Genomic DNA, 20,186 nt, shown 5'->3' with positions numbered 1-20,186 from the left:
GAGGAACAGGAGGTGCGGAAGCGTTGGGTAACCAGCCTGAGGTCACAGGTGGTAGGAGATGGAGCCAGATCAGGGCGCAGCTGCCTGGCTCCTGAGGCCACACAGGTGACAGCTGGTTTTAAGCTGACCTAGAGCTTCCTGATTAACTCACAGACCAAGGTGGAGATTGGGGAAGAATCCCAGGTCTTAACCTGGATGGCCCTCCCCTCACCAAGGAGCGGGTACCTGACCCCAGCTGGGTCAATCACGAGCCCTCTGAGGATCCTGATGTGCTGGGCTGCTCTCGGGAGTGGTGAGTGGCACTGCTTCCTGCCCTTTCCTGGCGTGACAGTGATGCTATTCTTCCCATCTGCGATCCCCCAGCCTCTTGGTCCCTTTTGGCCATCCATGGTTTCTGTTGTTTGCAACCACAGAACCCTGCTTGAGGTAGAATCTACATTACCGCTGGGGTGCGGTGGCTCACGTCTGTAATCCCAGCACTTTGGGAGGCCAAGGTGGGTGAATCACCTGATGTCTGGAGTTTGAGACCAGCCTGGCCAACATGGTGAAACCCCATCTCTCCTAAAAGTACAAAAATTAGCCAGGCGTAGTGGTGAGTGCCTGTAATCCCAGCTACTTGGGAGGTTGAGGCAGGAGAATCTCTTGAACCCAGGGGTCGGAGGTTGCAGTGAGCCAAGATCACACCATTGCACTCCAACCTGGGCAAGAGAAGCAAAACTCTGTCTCAAAAAAAAAAAAAAAAAAAAAAGAATCTACATTACCTTCCTCCCCACCCGGATCTGGATCTTTCCTAAGGGACTGTGCCCTCCCTGACCCCACGGTTAGCCCACGACTCTGATGTATGGAGGCAAAAAAGAGAATCACTGGAGGTCTGTAGTGATAGACCACAGGGCTCTGTTTTTTGTTTGTTTTTGAGATGCAATTTCGTTCTCATCGTCCAGGCCGGAGTGCAATGGCGCCATCTCAGCTCACTGCAACCTCTGCCTCCCAGGTTCAAGCAATTCTCCTGCTTCAGCCTGCCGAGTAGCTGGGATTACAGGCACATGCCACCTTGCCCGGCTAAGTTTTGTATTTTTGGTAGAGACAGGGTTTCACCATGTTGGCCAGGCTGGTCTCGAACTCCTGACCTCAGGTGATCCACCCGCCTCGGCCTCCCAAAGTGTTGGGATTACAGGCATGAGCCACCACGCCCGGCCATGGCTCCGTTCTTACCTCTGTCATGTTGATCATTTCCCCAGTTTGGATCAGAACACAGGCCTGCTCATAAAGTTTGCAGCTGCCACAGCGGCAGAATTAATGCTTTGTGCAATAGAAGTGGGACTTTTAAAATGCTTTCAAGACTAGACGGCTGGATGGGGGCCAAGAAGATGACCTTTCACCAGCATAATGTAAGGTCTTGCGTGCGTTTCCGAAGAACCCATTGTGTGAGTACCAGACGGGGGAGGGAGGGCTGGCTGGACAGCAGTTCATGGGAAAAAGCTCTTGTGCATTTGCAGTGAATAACATAGCTCTTGGAAACATAAATGCCTCTAGTAATGCAGACTGCATCGCTAGAGATGGAGCGTCTAGGAAACTGGAGATGACAGTACCTTTCAGCTTGGTGGCTGTCAGTCCAAACGGCTAGCATGCTTCTAGTTCTGGTCCCCACACTTTTTAAGAGGGCTAATGACAAATTACAGTGTATTCCAATAAGGATAACCTGGGGTTCTGGGGAAGTCACAGCAACATGATGGCATTGACTACAGCTCAGGGAACCGTTGGGGGGCCGGGAACACTATGTGCAAATTGCTGCAGGGGAGGCCCAGGAAAGAGGCCCCAGAGACACAGCAGTAGGGAGGGGCTTTCGGAAATTAGAGATGTTTTAGTCAAGGCCTTTTGAGTGGCAAGTAACCAAAATCCACTGGAGCTCACTCAGCAAAAGGAGGAATTTAAGGGAAGAGGTTTTTTGTTTTTTGGTTTTTTTTGAGACAGAGTTTCACTCTTGTTGCCCAGGCTGGAGTGCAATGGCACAATCTCGGCTCACCACAACCTCCACCTCCCGGGTTCAAGTGATTCTCCTGCCTCAGCCTTCTGAGTAGCTGGGATTACAGGCACTTGCCACCACGCCCAGCTAAATTTTGTATTTTTAGTAGAGATGGGGTTTCACCATGTTGGCCAGGCTGGTCTCGAACTCCTGACCTCATGATCTGCCTGCCTCGGCCTCCCAAAGTGCTGGGATTACAGCGGTGAGCCACCGCATCCAGCCAGGAACAGGTGTGTTTTAAAACCTGGAGGGCAGGCATGGCACAGTGGCTCATGCCTGTAATCCCAGCACTTTGGGAGGCCGAGGTGGGTGGATCACGAGGTCAGGAGTTCAAGACCAGCCTGGCCAACATAGTGAAACCCCGTCTCTACTAAAAATACAAAAGTTAGCTGGGCATGGTGGCTGGTGCCTATAATCCCAGCTACTTGGGAGGCTGAGAAGAGGCAGGAGAATTGCTTAAACCCAGGAACGAGGCAGAGGGTGCAGTGAGCCGAGATCGCACCACTGCACTCCAGCCACTCCGGGAGCCAGAGACTCCATCTTAGAAAAAACAAAGCAAAACAACAACAACAAAAAAACTAGAGGGCAGGAAGAGCAGCTCAGGTATTGAGCTGGGAGCTGGAACCTTGAAGAAACCAGGGCAGTTAGGCTCTCCAACTCTCTCTCCTACTTCCTCTTTTGCCACAAAACAACATTCTCTGCTTCTTGGGGCACTGGTCAGGAAACGCTGGCTCCCCACTAAACTGTTCGGGACTGGGGGCAGGACTACGGGTAGGGGATGAGAAGTGGGGCAGGGCAAGGAAGCCAGGAAGAGTAAGGAGAGGCAGGCAGGGGCCAGATAAGCGGGGCCGATTCTTTAAGAACAATTCAACGGACACCTGAGGCCCCTGCCCAACTTAGAGCTGGAATGTGGCTCCTCAAGGCCCCAAGGGTCCTGCCTTTTCTAGTCCCTCCCTTCCTCTCCCGAGAGTTGACCATTCTGGAGATTTGGGGGTTTTGCTTGCTTTTCTTATCCAAAGAAATAGAGGGTTCTTTTTTGCCTGCCTTGTTTTAATTTTTTTTTTTTTTTTTTTTTTTTTTTTTAGCTGAGCAGATGTTTGTGAGGTTTGTTGTTGCTGTTGTTGCTTTGTTTTTAGTAGAGATGGGGTTTCACCATATTGCCCAGGCTGGTCTTGAACTCCTGGCCTCAAATGATCTGCCTTGGTCTCCCAAAGAGCTAGGATTACCGGCATGAAGCACCATGCCTGGCCCTGTGGGGTGTTTTAAGGTTGACATGAGTAGCTGAGGAGAGGCAAGGCTGGTCCAGGACCTCCAGTACCCTTCAGGGGATGGAGCAACAGTGAGAAAACCCAGCGCGGCATCCATCCTGGACATCTTGGTAGAGCCCACTCCCTCGACAGCCTGGCCAGATAGAGGAGAGAAGGCGGCAGGCTCCCCGAGGAGAAGGAAGAGATAGCCAGTGGTGGAAAAATTGGCGGAAACTTCTCCACCACTTCATCCACGGAGATGATGCTCCGGACCCTGGCATTCGTGTTGGTGGTTCCACCTGCAGACGCCTGAGCCAAGCCCACGGGTTTTGACCCCAGCTCCACCCCTTTGGCCAAGCAGACATTGGGCCTGGTGGACAAGGTCTAACCTGAGGGTTCTGGGAGTGAAGGGCTGGGCTGGGGAAGGTGGTTCTGGGTCCTCTGGGTAGAGCAGGAGTAACCAAGTGGCTGGACAATGTGCCCAGGGCCGGGGCATGGGTTGGGGGTGCCTGAGCAGGAGGGCCAGAGGGCCAGGGAATAGTAGCTCTGGGGAGCTGTGTCTGGGAGCCCATGTCTGGGTGTTGGGGAACAGCCTTGTAGGCCCAGCTCAGAAGGGTTCCACAGTGACCTAGGTCCTCTGGGATCTGGGATGGAGTGGGACTGCCTCAAAGCTGTCATTGTTGCTCCCTCGCCCGCCTGACTGTCTGGGGCTTAAAATAGCAGGAGCACAGCGGATCTCCTGAGAGAAGTTTCTGGCAAAGAGATTTGGGGGGAGGGGTGTGAGTCACAGCTGGGAACCCTTGAGTTTGAAGCTCCCAAAGCCCAGCTGCTCCACCCCTGCCCCCAGGGAGCCTGGAATCCATGGGCAGGGCAGGTGGGGGGTCCTCTGTTCCCTCCCTGTCCTGCTGTGGGAGTGGGGAGACTGGGTCCTGCCCCAGCTCTGCCGTGGAGGTACTGGCTAGATGACTGGGCCAAGTCCTGCCCCCTTCGGACCTCAGTTTCCCAGATGTACCAGGAGATGTGGACCTTGACATCTGCTGCGAGGTCCCTGGAGTTCACGGCATGTGGTCCCAGTACAGACCCCCAGAGTCAGACAGCCATGGACTGAAATCCCAGTTCCACTCCCACTGGCTGAGTGTCTGTGAGCAAGTCCTCCCAGCTCTCCAGGTGAGTTTCCTCACCTGTAAAATTCACAATGAAACCAAGTCCTGCTCATTCCAAGCTTCAGATTGCGCTATCCGGTAAGGATCCTCGCAGCTCCCGGGCACTGGTCCCCCGCCCCCCTCCCTGCACCCCAGCCTCCACCCCATCCTCAGATGGCACATTTTGTGCTGCCAGGAATGTTAGCAGCGACGTGACCCCACTTTTAATGCCATGTACTTTACACACGCTACCTCTGGCTCCCACGCCCTGGAGGACAGAGCTGGCTACTGTCCCCAGCGCTCTCCTGGGACATCCTCAACCTCAGTACTGGCCACTCCTGGACAGAAGGGGTAGTGGCTCCTGAGCGGGCCCTCTTGGGCATCTACCATGTGCCAGGCCCTGTGCTTGGCTCACCCCTGGAGTCCTGTGGGGCAGGACTGATGCTCCCTGTTATGAGATGGGGAGACAGGCTCGTTGCTCCCCTGTCTCAAAGGGGTGCAGGGACCCTTTGCAGTCCACAGTCCGCAGGACGCGGGGTCTGGACCACGCGGTGCGTGTGGCCGGGGCGCCCTCTAGCGGCCCCTCTGCATGCCGTGTTGCCCCCCGCGAGAGCTGCCCTAGGGTGGAAGCGCAGCGGCTGGCGCGGGAAGTCCCTTCTCCGAGCCCACCGGTGTCCCGCCTGCTGCGTCTCCACCTCCTCCGAGCTGCGAGCGGTCTGGCCCTGCCTGTCAGTCCTCGTGGCTTTGCAGGGACCCCACCGTGGCTGTACGCCCCGCCCCGATTACCATGGAGACGGCTTGTACACAGTTTCCCCTTTCCTCCGCCCAGTCCTGGGGTCCCACGGCCGCCTAGGTGGGAGCCCGCCAGGTCGGGGCGGGGCCGGGCGCCCATGAACAGCGGGGTCCCGGCCACCCTGGCCGTGCGGAGAGTGAAATTCTTCGGCCGTCACGGCGGGGAGGTAAGGCCCAGCGGGCTCTGCCCAGACTCCCGGCTTTGCGTGCAGAGTGGTTCCTGGTTCTGTGTAGTGGGGGTTCCAGAATGTTCTCTGGGCATTAGCTTAGGATATGGAGTCTAGAGTAGACTTTGCTAACCCAAGAAGGCTCAAAGTAGGCTCTCGGCTCTAGTGCTGGGCCCCAGCTCCAGAGCAGCTCTAGGTTCTAAGCTCTGCCTCTAAAAAGAGCCCCGGGCTCTGGGCTCTGCCTGGAGAGGGGCACAAAGCTCCCTGCTGACTCTGGTGCTTTCTGGGGCCCTGGCTCTAAAGTGAACTCAGGGCTTAGAGTAGATTCTGGGCTCTCCGTTGTCAGCTGCAGCTTTGGAATGAGATCTTGGCTCTGGGGTTCCAGGCTAAGGTTCCAGAGAAGGCTCCTGCCTCTAGCGGCAGGCTCTGGTTTTACTGGGCTCCAGGGAGCCCAGTGGGTCCCGGGTTCTGGGCTCTGGTGGTGGAGTGAGGCTTGAAGTCCAGCTCCAACCCCAGGCTCTTGGGGGCAGTGTTTAGGGGTCAGAGATGAGTGGACAGGGGTTTCTTCCCCAGAATGGGACCGCTTTTGCGCTCTGTTTCTAGGTCAATTCCTCTGCCTTCTCCCCTGATGGCCAGATGCTGCTCACAGGCTCAGAGGATGGCTGCGTGTATGGCTGGGAGACCCGGAGTGGGCAGCTGCTGTGGAGGCTGGGTGGCCACACAGGTGGGACTCCCACACCTGGCTCGGAAGACCTGAGGCACAAGGCTCTGGCATTCTGCAGAGCTGACCGCAGCGACCTCCGAAGAGCTGGGCATGGGTGCAGGGCAGGGCTAGGCAGGACAGGAGATGGGATGTGATACCTGGGCACTGGGGCTTAGACTCTAACAGGCCTGGACTCAGATCCTTCTTTAAAAACACACACACACGCAAACTGTGATGTAACACACGTAATACTTACCGTTGTATATTTTTTTGTGTGTGACGGAATCTCGCTCTGTTACCCAGGCTGGACAACCTTGGCTCACTGTAACCCCTGCCTCCTGGGTTCAAGTAATTCTCTGCCTCAGCCTCCCAAGTAGGTGGGATTACAGGCACCTGCCACCACACCCGGCTAATTTTTTTTTGTATTTTTAGTAGAGACGGTATTTCACCATCTTGGCCAGGCTGGTCTTGAACTTCTGACCTTGTGATCCACCCCCCCCCACCCCCACCCCACCAGTCCCCCGAAGTGTTGGGATTTTTTTTTTTTTTTTTTTTTTTTGAGACGGAGTCTTGCTCTGTCGCCCAGGCTGGAGTGCAGTGGCCTGATCTCAGCTCACTGCAAACTCTGCCTCCCGGGTTTACGCCATTCTCCTGCCTCAGCCTCCCGAGTAGCTGGGACTACAGGCACCCGCCACCTCGCCCGGCTATTTTTTTGTATTTTTTAGTAGAGACGGGGTTTCACCGTGTTAGCCAGGATGGTCTCAATCTCCTGACCTCGTGATCTGCCCGTCTTGGCCTCCCAAAGTGCTGGGATTACAGGCTTGAGCCACCGCGCCCGGCCTTGTGTTGGGATTAAAGGCGTGAATCACTGTGCCCACCTTGTTGTATACATTTTTAAGTGTACAGTTCAGAGAATCCAGTACCTTCACATTGTCATGACAGCAATCTCCAGAACTCTTTTCCTCTTGCAAAACTGAACCTCTGTCCCCACTAAACAAGTCCCCAATCTCCCTCCTCCTAGCCCCTGACAACCACAGTTTTTCTTTTTGTCTCGATGAATCTGACGTCTCTGGGTGCCTCTAAGTGGAGTCACACAGTATTTGTCTTTTTGTGACTGGCTTATTTCACTTAGCATGATGTACTTAAGTTTCAGCCATGTCGTACCTACCACTGTTTTGACTTTGATCTTGGTCAAGTCCTGTCACCTCGCTGAGCCATTTCCACTGCAAGCAAAGTATCTAGCACCCAGTGAGGACTCAACAGATGTAACTATTTTAATTATTATTCATGAGACAAGAAAAAAAAAAAATCAGGCAATTATAGGCAGTCTGATTAATGCTGCAAGGAGGGAAAATCAGGGGCTGGGAGCTCAAAGGAGGCAATTCACCTAGGCAGCAGTTGTTAGGGCAAGTTTCTGGGAGGTCCTTACTTTTTTTTTTTTTTTTTTGAGACGGAGTCTCGCGCTGTGTCACCCAGGCTGGAGTGCAGTGGCGCGATCTCGGCTCACTGCAAGCTCCGCCTCCCGGGTTCACGCCATTCTCCTGCCTCAGCCTCCGAGTAGCTGGGACTACAGGCGCCCGCCACCACGCCCGGCTAGTTTTTTGTATTTTTAGTAGAGACGGGGTTTCACCATGTTAGCCAGGATGGTCTCGATCTCCTGACCTCGTGATCCACCCGCCTCGGCCTCCCAAAGTGCTGGGATTACAGGCTTGAGCCACCGCGCCCGGCCAGAGGTCCTTACTTTGACTTGGGTATTGATGATTTTTCAGATGAGCACACTGAGGTTGGGTGTTCCAAGGCTGACGGCCCAGCCCAGGCCAAGCCATGGAAATCCAGGCATTTCTGGGAGGCTGGAGTTTGGGTGAGGGGCGGCTGGCAACGAGGCTGGGAAAATTAGCAAGGATTGGACTGTGTGGGCAGAAGGTGGCGGGCAGTGCTCTGTCACCTGACTGTGGCCACCCACCCAGGCCCCGTGAAGTTCTGCCGCTTCTCCCCTGATGGCCACCTCTTCGCCAGCGCCTCCTGTGACTGCACTGTCCGCCTGTGGGACGTGGCAAGAGCCAAGTGTCTGCAGGTCCTGAAGGGTGAGTGAGCTGGGAGCTAAGCAGCCAGGCCTGCGTTCCCTTTCAGACGGTGCTATGTCCTGTGTCATGTCACCTTTCCTCCTTCCCCGACCCCGGGCTGGTGCCTGCAGGTCACCAACGGAGTGTGGAGACGGTCAGCTTTAGCCCTGACTCGAGGCAGCTGGCATCAGGTGGCTGGGACAAGCGGGTGATGCTTTGGGAAGTGCAGGTATGTCAAGGGCTTGGGGCCACCAGCCTGGGACTCAGTTCCAGAGAGGATGTCACCAGTGTTGCCCTCCCGGCTCAAACCCTCCACTGGTTCCCCAGGGCCCATGCCCACAGCGGGCAACCAAGGCTGCCCCGACCTGGCCACAGCCGCCTCTCCAGGCCTCCCTGCACACAGCAGCCCTCAGGCTTTTTGCACAAGGTCCCCTTGCCTGGACTGTCAAGGCCCAGGTAGCCAGCTGCCCTCTGCTGCCTCCTGAAGCTCAGGGCTCTCTCTAGTCTGGCCAGATGCTGCGCCTCTTAGTTGGGCACCGAGACTCCGTCCAGAGCAGCGACTTCTCACCCACGGTGAACTGCCTGGTGAGCCTAACCTCTGCCCTGGGCCCCACCTTGGTGGCCCCATACCCACTTGGAGCGGAGCGGTGGGAAGGGGATGGACTCCGGGACCCACCTAAATGCGGAGTGGGTGGGGAGCTGGCGGGGCCAGACACACAGAAGCTGCCTGCAGGCCACCGGCTCCTGGGACTCCACCATACGCATCTGGGACCTGCGGACGGGGACCCCAGCAGTCTCCCACCAGGCGCTAGAGGGACACAGTGGCAACATCAGCTGCCTGTGCTACTCAGCATCTGGCCTCCTGGTAAGTGGGTGTCCTGGGTTCCAGGGTGGTCCCCTGCTGGCAGCCAGGCCCTTAAGGCTCCCAGGCCCCAAACCCCAGGGATCAGAGCTGTCTGCTGTCCAGGCCTCCGGTTCCTGGGACAAGACCATCCACATCTGGAAGCCCACAACCAGCAGCCTGCTTATTCAACTGAAGGGCCACGTCACCTGGGTGAAGAGCATAGCCTTCTCTCCCGACGAGCTGTGGCTGGCCAGCGCCGGCTATTCCCGCATGGTAACCACCCCAGGCCTGTCCCACTCCTACCCACCCACCCTCCCTCCACCAGGAGCCCTCAGCACTCACTCCAGAAGGCCCACATCCCCACTTGCCCTAGCTAGGAGGGGGCAAGGGCAGGACCCAGGTGCCAGCCTCTCCACCTAATGGCCAGCACAAGGTCAGGGCTGGCCCATTGGCAACTGCATTGACATTTCCATGACCCAAATGGCATCAGGCAGAAGGGAACTCCTGCTCTGAAATTTCAAATACAGCCCACAAACAAAACCCACACCAAGCGGCTCAGATGTTCTTTGGCCCAGGGGCGGTGGCTCACACCTGTAATCCCAGCACTTTGGGAGGTAGAGGTAGGTGTATCACCTGAGGTCACGAGTTCAAGCAAAGACTCCATCTCAAAAAAATGTTGTCTGGGACTTTCCTGGAGGTGGCTTCAGATGCCACAGTGGCCTGTCGAGGATTCCTGCCATGCCCCCTCCTTTTCCAGGTCAAAGTCTGGGACTGCAACACAGGAAAGTGCCTTGAGACCCTGAAGGTAAGGCAGGGCGCTGTGGCACTGAGGGAGCCATGGACAGCTTCTCCCAAGGCAGGACTTGCCTCGAGCCCCACCCTCTACTCTTGGCAGGGAGTCCTGGATGTGGCCCACACCTGTGCCTTCACCCCAGATGGGAAAATCTTAGTGTCTGGAGCTGCCGATCAGACCAGACGTCGAATATCCCGCACGACCAAATCACCCAGCGACCCTCAAACCTAACACCACCTGGGAGGGCGCCGACCTCACCCGCTCCCCTCAGTGGCACGCCGCTTCCCACCACAGGCCCAAAGTGACTGTGCCGGCATCCAACAGATCCCCATGGCCAGGACTCTCCCGGCCCAACCACAGCAGACAACAGCAGCGGGCGGGATGCTTGCTGGAACCCATCAGACACCTGGTCCCCAGAACCAGACCCACCCGCCTCAACCCAATCAGTGGAAGTGCCAGGAAACAAAGCAGTCTCAGCCAGCTGTGCTTTATTGACAACGCGCCACTCAGGCCTTGACCGCGTACTTCCGCAGCGGGTACAGCCGCTCCTTCCGCTGCTGCTTCTTGGTCTTCAAGTTCTCCTCGTGCTTGTTGAGCCGGCGGCGCATGGCGCGTGTCTTCTTAGGCCGCAGGTCCAGGGGCTTGTACTTCTTGCCCTGGGAGACAGATGGCAGGGTGAATCCAAGAACCCGGGTCTGATAGCAGCAAACGGGGCTCGGGAGGGCCATCCAGAGCCACTCAGGAGGACGCTGCTGCCAAAGGACTGGCAGCAGGCCACATACTTCACTAGCTCAATTTAATCCCCCCAAATTTAAGCCTGGTGGGGCCATCCTCATTTCGTGTAAGTCTGCCGACCTGGGCTGAGTGCCCAAGTCTTGGCAAAGCTGTGGAAGAGCTGGGGCTTGCACCTCAGGCAAGTTGACTCTCAACTCAGTGCTCCTTCCAGTGCCCGATTCCCAGTCAGGAGGACAGTCAGTCACATGACAATCTAGTACAGGGTGCGCAGCACCTCCCAAGCCCCGGGTGTGGTTACTGCTACCTCGGCTCTGGTTAGTGAGTATGCTGGGGGCTGAGGCAGTATTCCATCCATCTGTAGGCAGGGCCCAACAGGTGCTGCCCACATGAATGTCCAGCCTCAGAGGCCTGGCTGGCCAAGGCCACTCGCCCCACCCTCTTCCTGCTTTGGGGCCCCTGCCCACAGCTGTCACAGAGCCATCATCCGTCTCTCCGTCCTTGGCTCCCACTCCTGCCCCACTTGCTCTCCAGCAGGGGGTTCTAGACCATGATGGCTCTCACTGGTCCCTCCTGTGTTCTGCAAAGGTCCCCTGCGCCCCCTTCAGGACTGGGCCCTGTGCTGCGAGCTGGCTTGGCAAAGAATGTGACCCAGTCCCGGCTCAGGGGTCCCAGCCTAGTGAGGAAGACGGAACAGGTAACGAATGGCCCATGGTGTGGGGGAGGAGAGATGAAGGAAGGCGTCTCTTAAAGATGGGCAGTACCCTCAAAGGCAAGCACGGCGGGGGCCAGGGGAAAGGGCGTGCAGGCTCTCCCTGACCGGAACAAGTCAGGTGCGGGACACACCCTAGCTAAGCTGGATGCTGAGGTCACAGGGCCCCAGGCCCCTGCAGGTGGCCAGAGGACTGCAGAAAGATCCCTGGACAATGAGGGCCAGCCCTGGAGGGTACGTGGAGGCAGGAAAGTGTTTGTCCTCCCACATCCCTCATTCCTGCTGGCACTGGCTAGGCATTCGTCCTTTTCACATTGGCTAACCCCCTAGAGTTCTGCTGTCCCCCAAACAACCACTAGCCACACGGAGCTGTTGACATTAAAGATTTATTTTTGCCACACACATGCTAGTGTCCCCTGAACAGCTAACATAGCTACACTATGGCTCTTTTTATTTTTTTGAGATGCGGCCTCACTATGTTGCCCAGACTGCACTTTAACTCCTGGGCTCAAGCCATCTCCTGCGCTCAAGCCATCTCCTGCCTCGGCTTCCCAGTAGCTGCGGTTATGGGCCTGTGGCACTTCATCAGCCATGGCTGCTGTTTCCATGTCAAACCTTCAAAGTTATTCAAACACTAACTTGGGTAGTGATGTGGAACCATTTTGCACATGAAAGACCCTCAGGCATGGTGGCTCACACCTGTAATCCCAGCACTTTGGGAGGCTGAGACGGGCGGATCACAACGTCAGGAGATGGAGACCATCCTGGCTAACAAGGTGAAACCCCGTCTCTACTAAAAATACAAAAATTAGCCGGGCATGGTGGCGGGCGCCTGTAGTCCCAGCTACTCGGGAGGCTGAGGCAGGAGAATGGCATGAACCCAGGGGGCAGAGCTTGCAGTGAGCCAAGATTGTACCACTGCACTCCAGCCTGGGCAACAGAGTGAGACTGACTCTCAAAAAAAAAAAAAAAATTAAAGACCCTCATCAGGTAACTTTGGGGGAGATTATCCTGGCTAATCCCAGAAGGCCCGATCCAATCAGCTGAAAGCCTTAAGTGCAGGGCTGAGGCTCCCTCCAAGTCCCCTCTGGGAACAGCAGCTTCAACCTGGGCCCTGAGTCCCAGCCAGCCCCCACAATCACCTAAACCCATTCTTCAGAATACGTTGGATGTGTGTGTACACACCGTCTCCCACTAGTTTTGTTACTCTGCTTGAACCCTAGTAAGACGAATGTTAAGGACAAGACCAGAAAATGGTCATTAAAATTCAAGGCTAGGCCGGGAGCGGTGGCTCAAGCCTGTAATCCCAGCACTTTGGGAAGCCGAGACGGGCGGATCACGAGGTCAGGAGATCGAGACCTTCCTGGCTAACACAGTGAAACCCCGTCTCTAATAAAAAAATACAAAAAACTAGCCGGGCAAGGTGGCGGGCCCCTGTAGTCCCAGCTACTCGGGAGGCTGAGGCAGGAGAATGGCATAAACCCGGGAGGCGGAGCTTGCAGTGGGCTGAGATCCGGGCACTGCACTCCAGCCTGGGTGACAGAGCGAGACTCCGTCTCAAAAAAAAAAAAAAAAAAAAAGTCAAGACTAAGAGGGATGCCAGACGCCTGTGCACACCTCCCAGGAACACTCAAGCCGACCCTCCCCAAAGCAAGGTTTGGAACCGGGGCCCATCATGCCATTGGTTGTGGGTGTCTAGGCCTCAGGGTCCTCATCTGAAAAACGAGCATGGCAGGTGCCTGGCAGGCACTGACTGACACCCAGTACTAGTAAGAGGCAGTGAAAACCTTCAACAGCCAGTCCCATCACTGCCCAAGCCACTCAACTGGGAAGGCTGGATTCAAAACCAGAGTCTCCAGCCAGGATACCCCAAGCCCCATGAATTATTGACACGTGCAGCCTGAGAAGTGGTCTGCAGAGCCACATGCCAGTGCAAGACACTGGTAGAAGGGAGAGCCCAGCAACAAATTGGGAAGGCTAACCACTCTCAGCCCCAGGCACCAAGGAAGACCTCCTTACCATGCCCCCTGGCCAGGGACGGCTAGCACTTAGCTCCCTGAAGCCAACCTTCCCTATGCCCCAGCAGACTCACCTTGTAGAATTTCCTGAGGTTTTCTTTCTGAGTCTGGTTAATGACTGTGAGAACACGGGCGATGGATTTGCGGACGACTCGTCTACAAAACAGATGTCAGTGAAGATGGGGAAGAAACACAGCACTTCCCAAGGCTCAGGACCCCATACATAGGGCAGGGATAGCTGCAGCCTCCCCTATCAGCCCATACGTATTCACTCAGGAGGAAAGTGTTCTGGGAGTGAGGTCTGAGGGGAGAAGAGAGGGACATGGGATGGGCGTTCCAGGAATGGGGCAGGGAGTCCAGTGCTGTTGAGCTGTAAAGTGTCAGCTGAGACAGCAGAGGCTTTGAGGAAGTGCAGGCTGGATAAATGAGGCAGATCAGGAGAAGACCTTCAATCCCAGAACACGAATTTATCCTGAGGGCTAAGACCCGACCAATGCCAGTTTCAATGAGCTGATGGGAGGGAATCATGCCACAAAGCAGGCAATCAATCAGGCTAGTTTAGGGAATCGCAGGAGAAATGAGACATTGGCAAACTGGAGTCACTACAAGCCAGGAGACTGAAGCAAGCAACAAGCTGGGCAGAAGTTATTTGTAGTCATGGCAGGATGAGGGAGTCACCTAGTAGACGGCTGAGGATTCAGTGTGCAACCGTGCTTATCCAATCCTCCCACCCCTGCCCGCACTAAGGTTGTTTGGGGGAAAAGAGGACGACCACCTTTTTTTTTGGAGACAGGGTTTCACCTGTCAACCAGGCTGAAGAGCAGTGGCTCCATCATAGCCTCCCAACTCCTGGGCTCAAGTGATCCTCCTGCCTCAGCCTCCAGAGTCGCTGGGACTACAGGCCTGCACCACACCCATCTGATTTTTTTTTGAGAAGTGGACTTTGTACCCAAGTTGATGAACTCCAAACCCACATTCCTTTCACAAGTCTCCCGCACTCTTAGCCATGTAAAATAACTTACGCTGCCACTCCAGGGTGCAAGCCACCCACCTACCAAGAGGCGAAAGGTGAATTAAAAACTCAAGTGTTGGTGGGAAGCGGAAGGAAAGGGTCCAGGTAGCTTTGAAGGTAGCATTCAGGTAGGTCTCCGGGGATGCACTCCAGGCACAAGGACCGCCAAGGTCAAGGCAGGTAAGAGGCTAAGCACACAACGGTTCTCCCATGCGCCCCAAGATGCACGGAGTGGGCATCTAAGCGGTCAGCTCCTTAAGCCAACTTTGAAATCCTCCGACGATCCCGATGCACACGTGCTCCCCACCCACGAGGGCTGTGATCCGGTCGCCTCACTTACATCTTAGAGAGCTTGGAGGCCGCACCACCTGTCACTTTGGCGACGCGCAGCTGGGACAGTTCCACCTTCAGGTCGTCCAGCTGTTTCAGCAGCTCCTCCTTCTTCTTCCCGCGAAGATCTCGAGCCTTGATCTTGGCCTGCGCGCAAGAGAGCGTGTGGCTCAGCCAGGCCGCGGGGCCGTATCCCCTTCACCTGCGTGGCCAGCCCCAAAGGTGCGCGATTCGCCATCGACTACGAGTGCGCCGGAGCCCCACCCAGGACTCACGACAGTCTCCCTCAACGGCCGTGCTCGGCTACAGTAACCCAGGCCCCGGCAGCGCGCCTCTCCCGGCAGAGAAGCGAAGAGGCGGGCTGTGGTGGCGCGAGACCGTTCTGCGCGGCGCCCCACAGGCCCGGCTGGCAGACAGAATCTGGGGACTCAGCCCGCACCGCCTGCCCCAACCCCCGCGCCTCACAGCGATCGGATGGCGCCCGATTCCGCCGCTCTCACCATTGCTGCACAGGGAGCCGATGCCGCCGCCGCCGCCCGCTCCTAGGCAAAGAGGAAGTAGGCGGGGCTGACCTCCACAACTACTGCCGGGTGGCGGCGGGCGCGGCCAATGGCGCCGCAGCGGGGGAGCCCCGGCTCCGCCCCATCTCCCCGAGGAGCGCCGTGGTACGGCCAACCCCGTCCGGAAGGGCTGGAGCCCCGCCCCGTGGTGCTTGCATTTTTTCACGGCACCGCTTGATAGCGAGGTCGGCGTCACGCTCTAGGCGCGCAGTTGGGGAAACCGAGGCCCAACGTGGGCGGCAGCTTACCAGAGGTGGCACACGGAGGACTCGAATTCGTCCATTCAGTCATTCGTTCATTCATTCATTCGGGAAACCTTGCAGATCTCCCAATCTGGGCAACTCTGAGCTGGGCGCCAGTAGTCTGGGGGTGCTGAGGGGAGGAGGGGCCAGAGGTTTCAAAAATGATGAACCGAGGCTTATGTCCTAGAGGAATTTAAAGTGCGAGGTGGGCGGGAGGGGCCGGCTCGGACAGTTATAATCCAACTCTATAAAGGTTCTGGGGAGGCAGTATGTGGAGCTGCAAAGAGCATTTACATCTTTTATTTTTATTTATTTATTTATACATCTTTTATTTTTATTTATTTATTTATTTATTTAGAGACAGAGCCTCGCTCTGTCGCCCAGGCTGCCAGGCTGGAGTGCAGTGTCGCGATCTCGACTCACTGCAACCTCCGCCTCCCGGGTTCCAGCGATTCTCCTGCCCCAGCCTCCCGAGTAGCTGAGTAGCTGTGATTACAGGCATGCACCACCACGCCTGGCTAATTTTTTGTATTTTTGGTAGAGACGGGTTTTCGCTATGTTGCCCAGGCTGATCTTGAACTCTTGAGCTTAGGTGATCCGCCCGCCTCGGCCTCCCAGAGTGCCTGGGATTGCAGGTGTGAGCCACCACGCCTGGCCCCCAGCCTTTTTTTGTTTTGTTTTGAGACAGGGTCTTGCTCTGTCAACCTGGCTGGAGGGCAGTGGCGCGGGTGGCTCAAGCCTGTAATCCCAGCACTTTGGGAGGCCGAGACGGGCGGATCACAAGGTCAGGAGATCGAGACCGTCGTGGCTAACACGGTGAAACCCCGTCTCTACTAAAAAATACAAAAAACTAGCCGGGCGAGGTGGCGGGTGCCTGTAGTCCCAGCTACTCGGGAGTCTGAGGCAGGAGAATGGCGTAAACCCGGGAGGCGGAGCTTGCAGTGAACCGAGATCCTGCCACTGCACTCCAGCCTGGGCGACAGAGCGAGACTCCTCTCAAAAAAAAAAAAAAAAAACCTCCGCTTCCCGGGTACAAGCAGTCTTCCCACCTCAGTCTCCTGAGTAGCTGAAACTACAGGCACAAGCCACCAGGCCTGGCTAATTTGTTTATTTTTTGTAGAGTTGTTGCCCAGGCTGGTCTCCTGGGCTCAAGCAATCCGCCCGCCTCGGCCTCCCAGAGTGCCTAGGATTACAGGCGTGAGCCACGTCGCCTGGCCATACAGCCTTTTTTTTTTTTTTTTTTTTTTTTTTTTTGAGACGGAGTCTTGCTTTGTCCCCCAGGCTGGAGTGCAGTGGCCGGATCTCAGCTCACTGCAAGCTCCGCCTCCCGGGTTCACGCCATTCTCCTGCCTCAGCCTCCCGAGCAGCTGGGACTACAGGCGCCCACCACCACGCCCGGCTAACTTTTTTTTGTATTTTTAATAGAGACGGGGTTTCACCGTGTTAGCCAGGATGGTCTCGATCTCCTGACCTCGTGATCCGCCCGCCTCGGCCTCCCAAAGTGCTGGGATTACAGGCGTGAGCCACCGCGCCCGGCCATACAGCCTTTTTTATTTTTATTTTATTTTTTATATATTTTTTGAGATGGAATCTGGCTCTGTCGCCGAGGCTGGAGTGCCGTGGCACGATCTCAGCTCACTACAACCTCCACCTCCCGGGTTCAAGAGATTTTCCTGCCTTAGCCTCCCCAGTAACTGGGACTACAGGTGTGTGCCACTATGCCCAGCTAAATTTTTCTATTTTTAGTAGAGACAAGGTTTAGCCAGGCTGGTCTTGAACTCCTGACCTCAAGTGATCCACCTGCCTCGGCCTCCCAAATACTGGGATTACAGGCGTGAGCCACTGGGCCCGGCTAGTACAGCCTTTCTTAAAGTGAACCTGACCAGGTTTCAAATTCTTGCTCTGCTGCCAAGGTAGTAGTTGAGACTCTTGGGAAATCTCTTCCCCTCTCTTGAGTCTCAGTTTGCTGACATGTGAAATGAGGCATTTATGAGAATTAGAGGAGATACCTGTAAACCTATTAACCCCAAATCTGATGCATAACAATGGCTCAAAATATCATCGGTGTTCATGTTCCCAGAGGAAGGAACGATTCAGTAGAGCCCAGAAAGTGAAACAGGGATTCACAAAGCAGGGCATGTTTAGGTTTTCTGATTAATGTCTGCCAACCAGTAGGCATTAATCAGTACTCCAGTGCCACTCCTTTGCCCTTAATAAAGACACGCCACCTCTTAGAGCTATGGTTGAAGCCAGATTGTCCTCTTGTTACTACCAGGTGTAACCACCCACAAGGAGACTTCTCCCATCTCCTGAGTAGCAACTTCCTCTGTGCAATCCTCTCCTTAGCCCCAAACAGTCTGAAATAAAATGATGCATTTATGTGTCTGTTTCCACAGCCAACCTAGAAGTTCTCTGGGGACAGAACCTTGGCAGACACCTGAATTAATTTTTCTAGTCTTCAGGCCCAGCTTGTTGGATGAGTTGGATGAGTTAATGAACCTAGACCCACACCAAGGTGAGGCAGGCTTCCAGAAGGTGGAGGGATACAGGGAAAAAAGAGAGTAGAGGGCAATCCTGGCATGGCTTAGTCTTTTTCTTTCTTTTTTTTTTGAGATAGAGTCTCACTCCACCCAGGCTAGAGTGTAGTGGCACGATTTCAGCTCGCTGTAACCTCTGTCTCCCAGGTTCAAGCGATTCTTGTGCCTCAGCCTCCTGAGTAGCTGGGATTACACAGGTGTGTGCAACTATGCCTGGCTAATCTTTGTATTTTTTTCCCCCCAAAATGGAGTCTTGCTCTGTCGCCCAGGCTGGAATGCAGGAGCATGATCTCGGCTCACTGCAACCTCTGTCTCCCGGGTTGAAGTGATTCTCCTGCCTCAGCCTCCCGAGTAACTGGGATTATAGGCACGCGCCACCACGCCCAGCTAATTTTTGTTTTTTTGGTAGAGACAGGGTTTTACTATGTTTCACCTGGCCACCATGTTGGCCAGGCTGGTCTCGAACTCTTAACCTTGTGATCTGCCCGACTCGGCCTCCCAAAGTGTTGGGATTACAGGTGTGAGTCACTGCACCTGCCGGCATGGCTTAGTCTTAAATGCAAATCTAGGCCAGGCACGGTGGCTCATGCTTGTAATCCCAGCACTTTGGGAGGCTGAGGCAGGCGGATCACCTGAGGTCAGGAATTCGAGACCAGCCTGGCCAACGTGGTGAAACCCCGTCTCTACTAAAAATACAAAAATCAGCCAGGCATGGCGGTGCACGCCTGTAATCCCAGCTAATCTGGAGGCTGAGGCAAGAGAATCGCTTGAACCCGGGACGTGGAGGTTGCAGTGAGCCGAGATCGTGCCATTGTACTCCAGCCTGGGTGACAAGAGGGAAACTCTGTCTCAAAAAAAAAAAAAAAAAAAATCAAATGGTGCACGGTGGCTTTCCTGTTTTTCAAATGCTTAGAGTTAATGACTCTGCACATCTTTTTCGAAACTGAAGTCATTTGTGACTCTTCCTCTTACATGCCACATCTAGTCAACCAGCAAATCTCATCTACTGTACCTTCAAAATTCACCCAACTTGAAACCAGGTGAGGTGGCTCACGTCTGTAATCCTAGCACTTTGGGAGGCCGAGGTGGGTGGATCACCTGAGGTCAGGAGTTGGAGACCAGCCTGGCCAACATGGTGAAACCTCATCTCTACTAAAAATACAAAAAAAAAAAAAAAAAAATTAGCTGGGCATGGTGGTGGTGCCTATAATCACAGCTACTCAGGCAGCTGAGGCAGGAGAATTGCTTGAACCTGGGGGGCAGAAGTTGCAGTGAGCCAAGATTGCACCACTTCACTCAAGCCTGGGCAAAAAAACAAAACTCCATCTCAAAAAATACAAAATTGGGGCCGGGTGCGGTGGCTCACACCTGTAATCCCAGCACTTTGGGAAGCTGAGGCAGGTGGATCACCTGAGGTCAGGAGTTTGAAACCAGCCTGGCCCACATGGTGAAACCCTGTCTCTACTAAAAATACAAGTTAGCCAGATGTGGTGGCAGGTGCCGGTAATCCCAGCTACTCCAGAGGCTGAGGCAGGAGAATCACCTGAACCTGGGAGGTAGAGGGTGTAGTGAGACGAGACCATGCCACTGCACTCCAGCCTGAGCAATAGAGTGAGACGCCATCTCAAAAAAAAAGTTGTCTGGGTGCAGTGGCTCATGCCTGTAATCCCAGCACTTCGGGAGGCAGAGGTGGGCGGATCACCTGAGGTCAGGAGTTCCACACCAGGCCAGCCAACATGGAGAAACCCCGTTTCTTTTTTTTTCGTTTTTTTTGAGACGGAGTCTTGCTCTGTTGCCCAGGCTGGAGTGCAGTGGCTGGATCTCAGCTCACTGCAAGCTCCACCTCCCGGGTTCACACCATTCTCCTGCCTCAGCCTCCTGAGTAGCTGGGACTACAGGCACCCGCCACCTCGCCCGGCTAGTTTTTTGTATTTTTTAGTAGAGACGGGGTTTCACCGTGTTAGCCAGGATGGTCTCGATCTCCTGACCTCATGATCCGCCCGTCTCGGCCTCCCAAAGTGCTGGGATTACAGGCTTGAGCTCCCACGCCCGGCCGAGAAACCCCGTTTCTACTAAAAATACAAAATTAGCTGGGCATGGTGGTGCACGCCTGTAATCCCAGCTACTCAGGAGGCTGAGGCAGGAGAATCGCTTGAACCTGGGAGGCCGAGGTTGCGGTGAGCTGAGATAGCCCCATTGCACTCCAGCCTGGGCAATAAGAGCGAAACTCCGTCTCAAAAAAATTAAAAAAAAAATTTACCCAACTTGT

At 55.2% G+C, this 20,186-nt stretch overlaps 2 protein-coding genes across 3 annotated transcripts; one reads left to right on the top strand and one right to left on the bottom strand.

Moving 5' to 3' along the window:
- Nucleotides 1–5,239: 5,239 nt before the first annotated feature.
- On the top strand, nucleotides 5,240–11,620 carry WDR38 (WD repeat domain 38). Its single transcript, XM_005580792.5, has 9 exons — nucleotides 5,240–5,371; nucleotides 5,975–6,095; nucleotides 8,042–8,158; nucleotides 8,269–8,366; nucleotides 8,642–8,722; nucleotides 8,871–9,002; nucleotides 9,105–9,254; nucleotides 9,739–9,786; nucleotides 9,877–11,620. The coding sequence occupies exons 1-9, from the start codon at nucleotides 5,303–5,305 to the stop codon at nucleotides 10,003–10,005; spliced, it is 945 nt and encodes a 314-aa protein (XP_005580849.2). The 5' UTR covers nucleotides 5,240–5,302; the 3' UTR covers nucleotides 10,006–11,620.
- RPL35 (ribosomal protein L35) lies at nucleotides 10,246–15,132 on the bottom strand. Of its 2 annotated transcripts, XM_005580794.5 has the most exons (4): nucleotides 15,079–15,132; nucleotides 14,589–14,725; nucleotides 13,311–13,392; nucleotides 10,246–10,430 (listed from the first exon to the last, which is right to left on the bottom strand). In XM_005580794.5, the coding sequence occupies exons 1-4, from the start codon at nucleotides 15,079–15,081 to the stop codon at nucleotides 10,281–10,283; spliced, it is 372 nt and encodes a 123-aa protein (XP_005580851.1). In that variant the 5' UTR covers nucleotides 15,082–15,132; the 3' UTR covers nucleotides 10,246–10,280. The 2 variants fall into 2 exon arrangements, with proteins under 2 accessions (XP_005580851.1, XP_073872686.1); XM_074016585.1 differs by lacking the exon at nucleotides 13,311–13,392.
- Nucleotides 15,133–20,186: the final 5,054 nt, after the last annotated feature.

Source organism: Macaca fascicularis, chromosome 15 (assembly GCF_037993035.2).
Source record: "Macaca fascicularis isolate 582-1 chromosome 15, T2T-MFA8v1.1".
NCBI classification, from domain to species: domain Eukaryota; kingdom Metazoa; phylum Chordata; class Mammalia; order Primates; family Cercopithecidae; genus Macaca; species Macaca fascicularis.
This window is presented reverse-complemented; position numbering and strand designations above follow the sequence as displayed.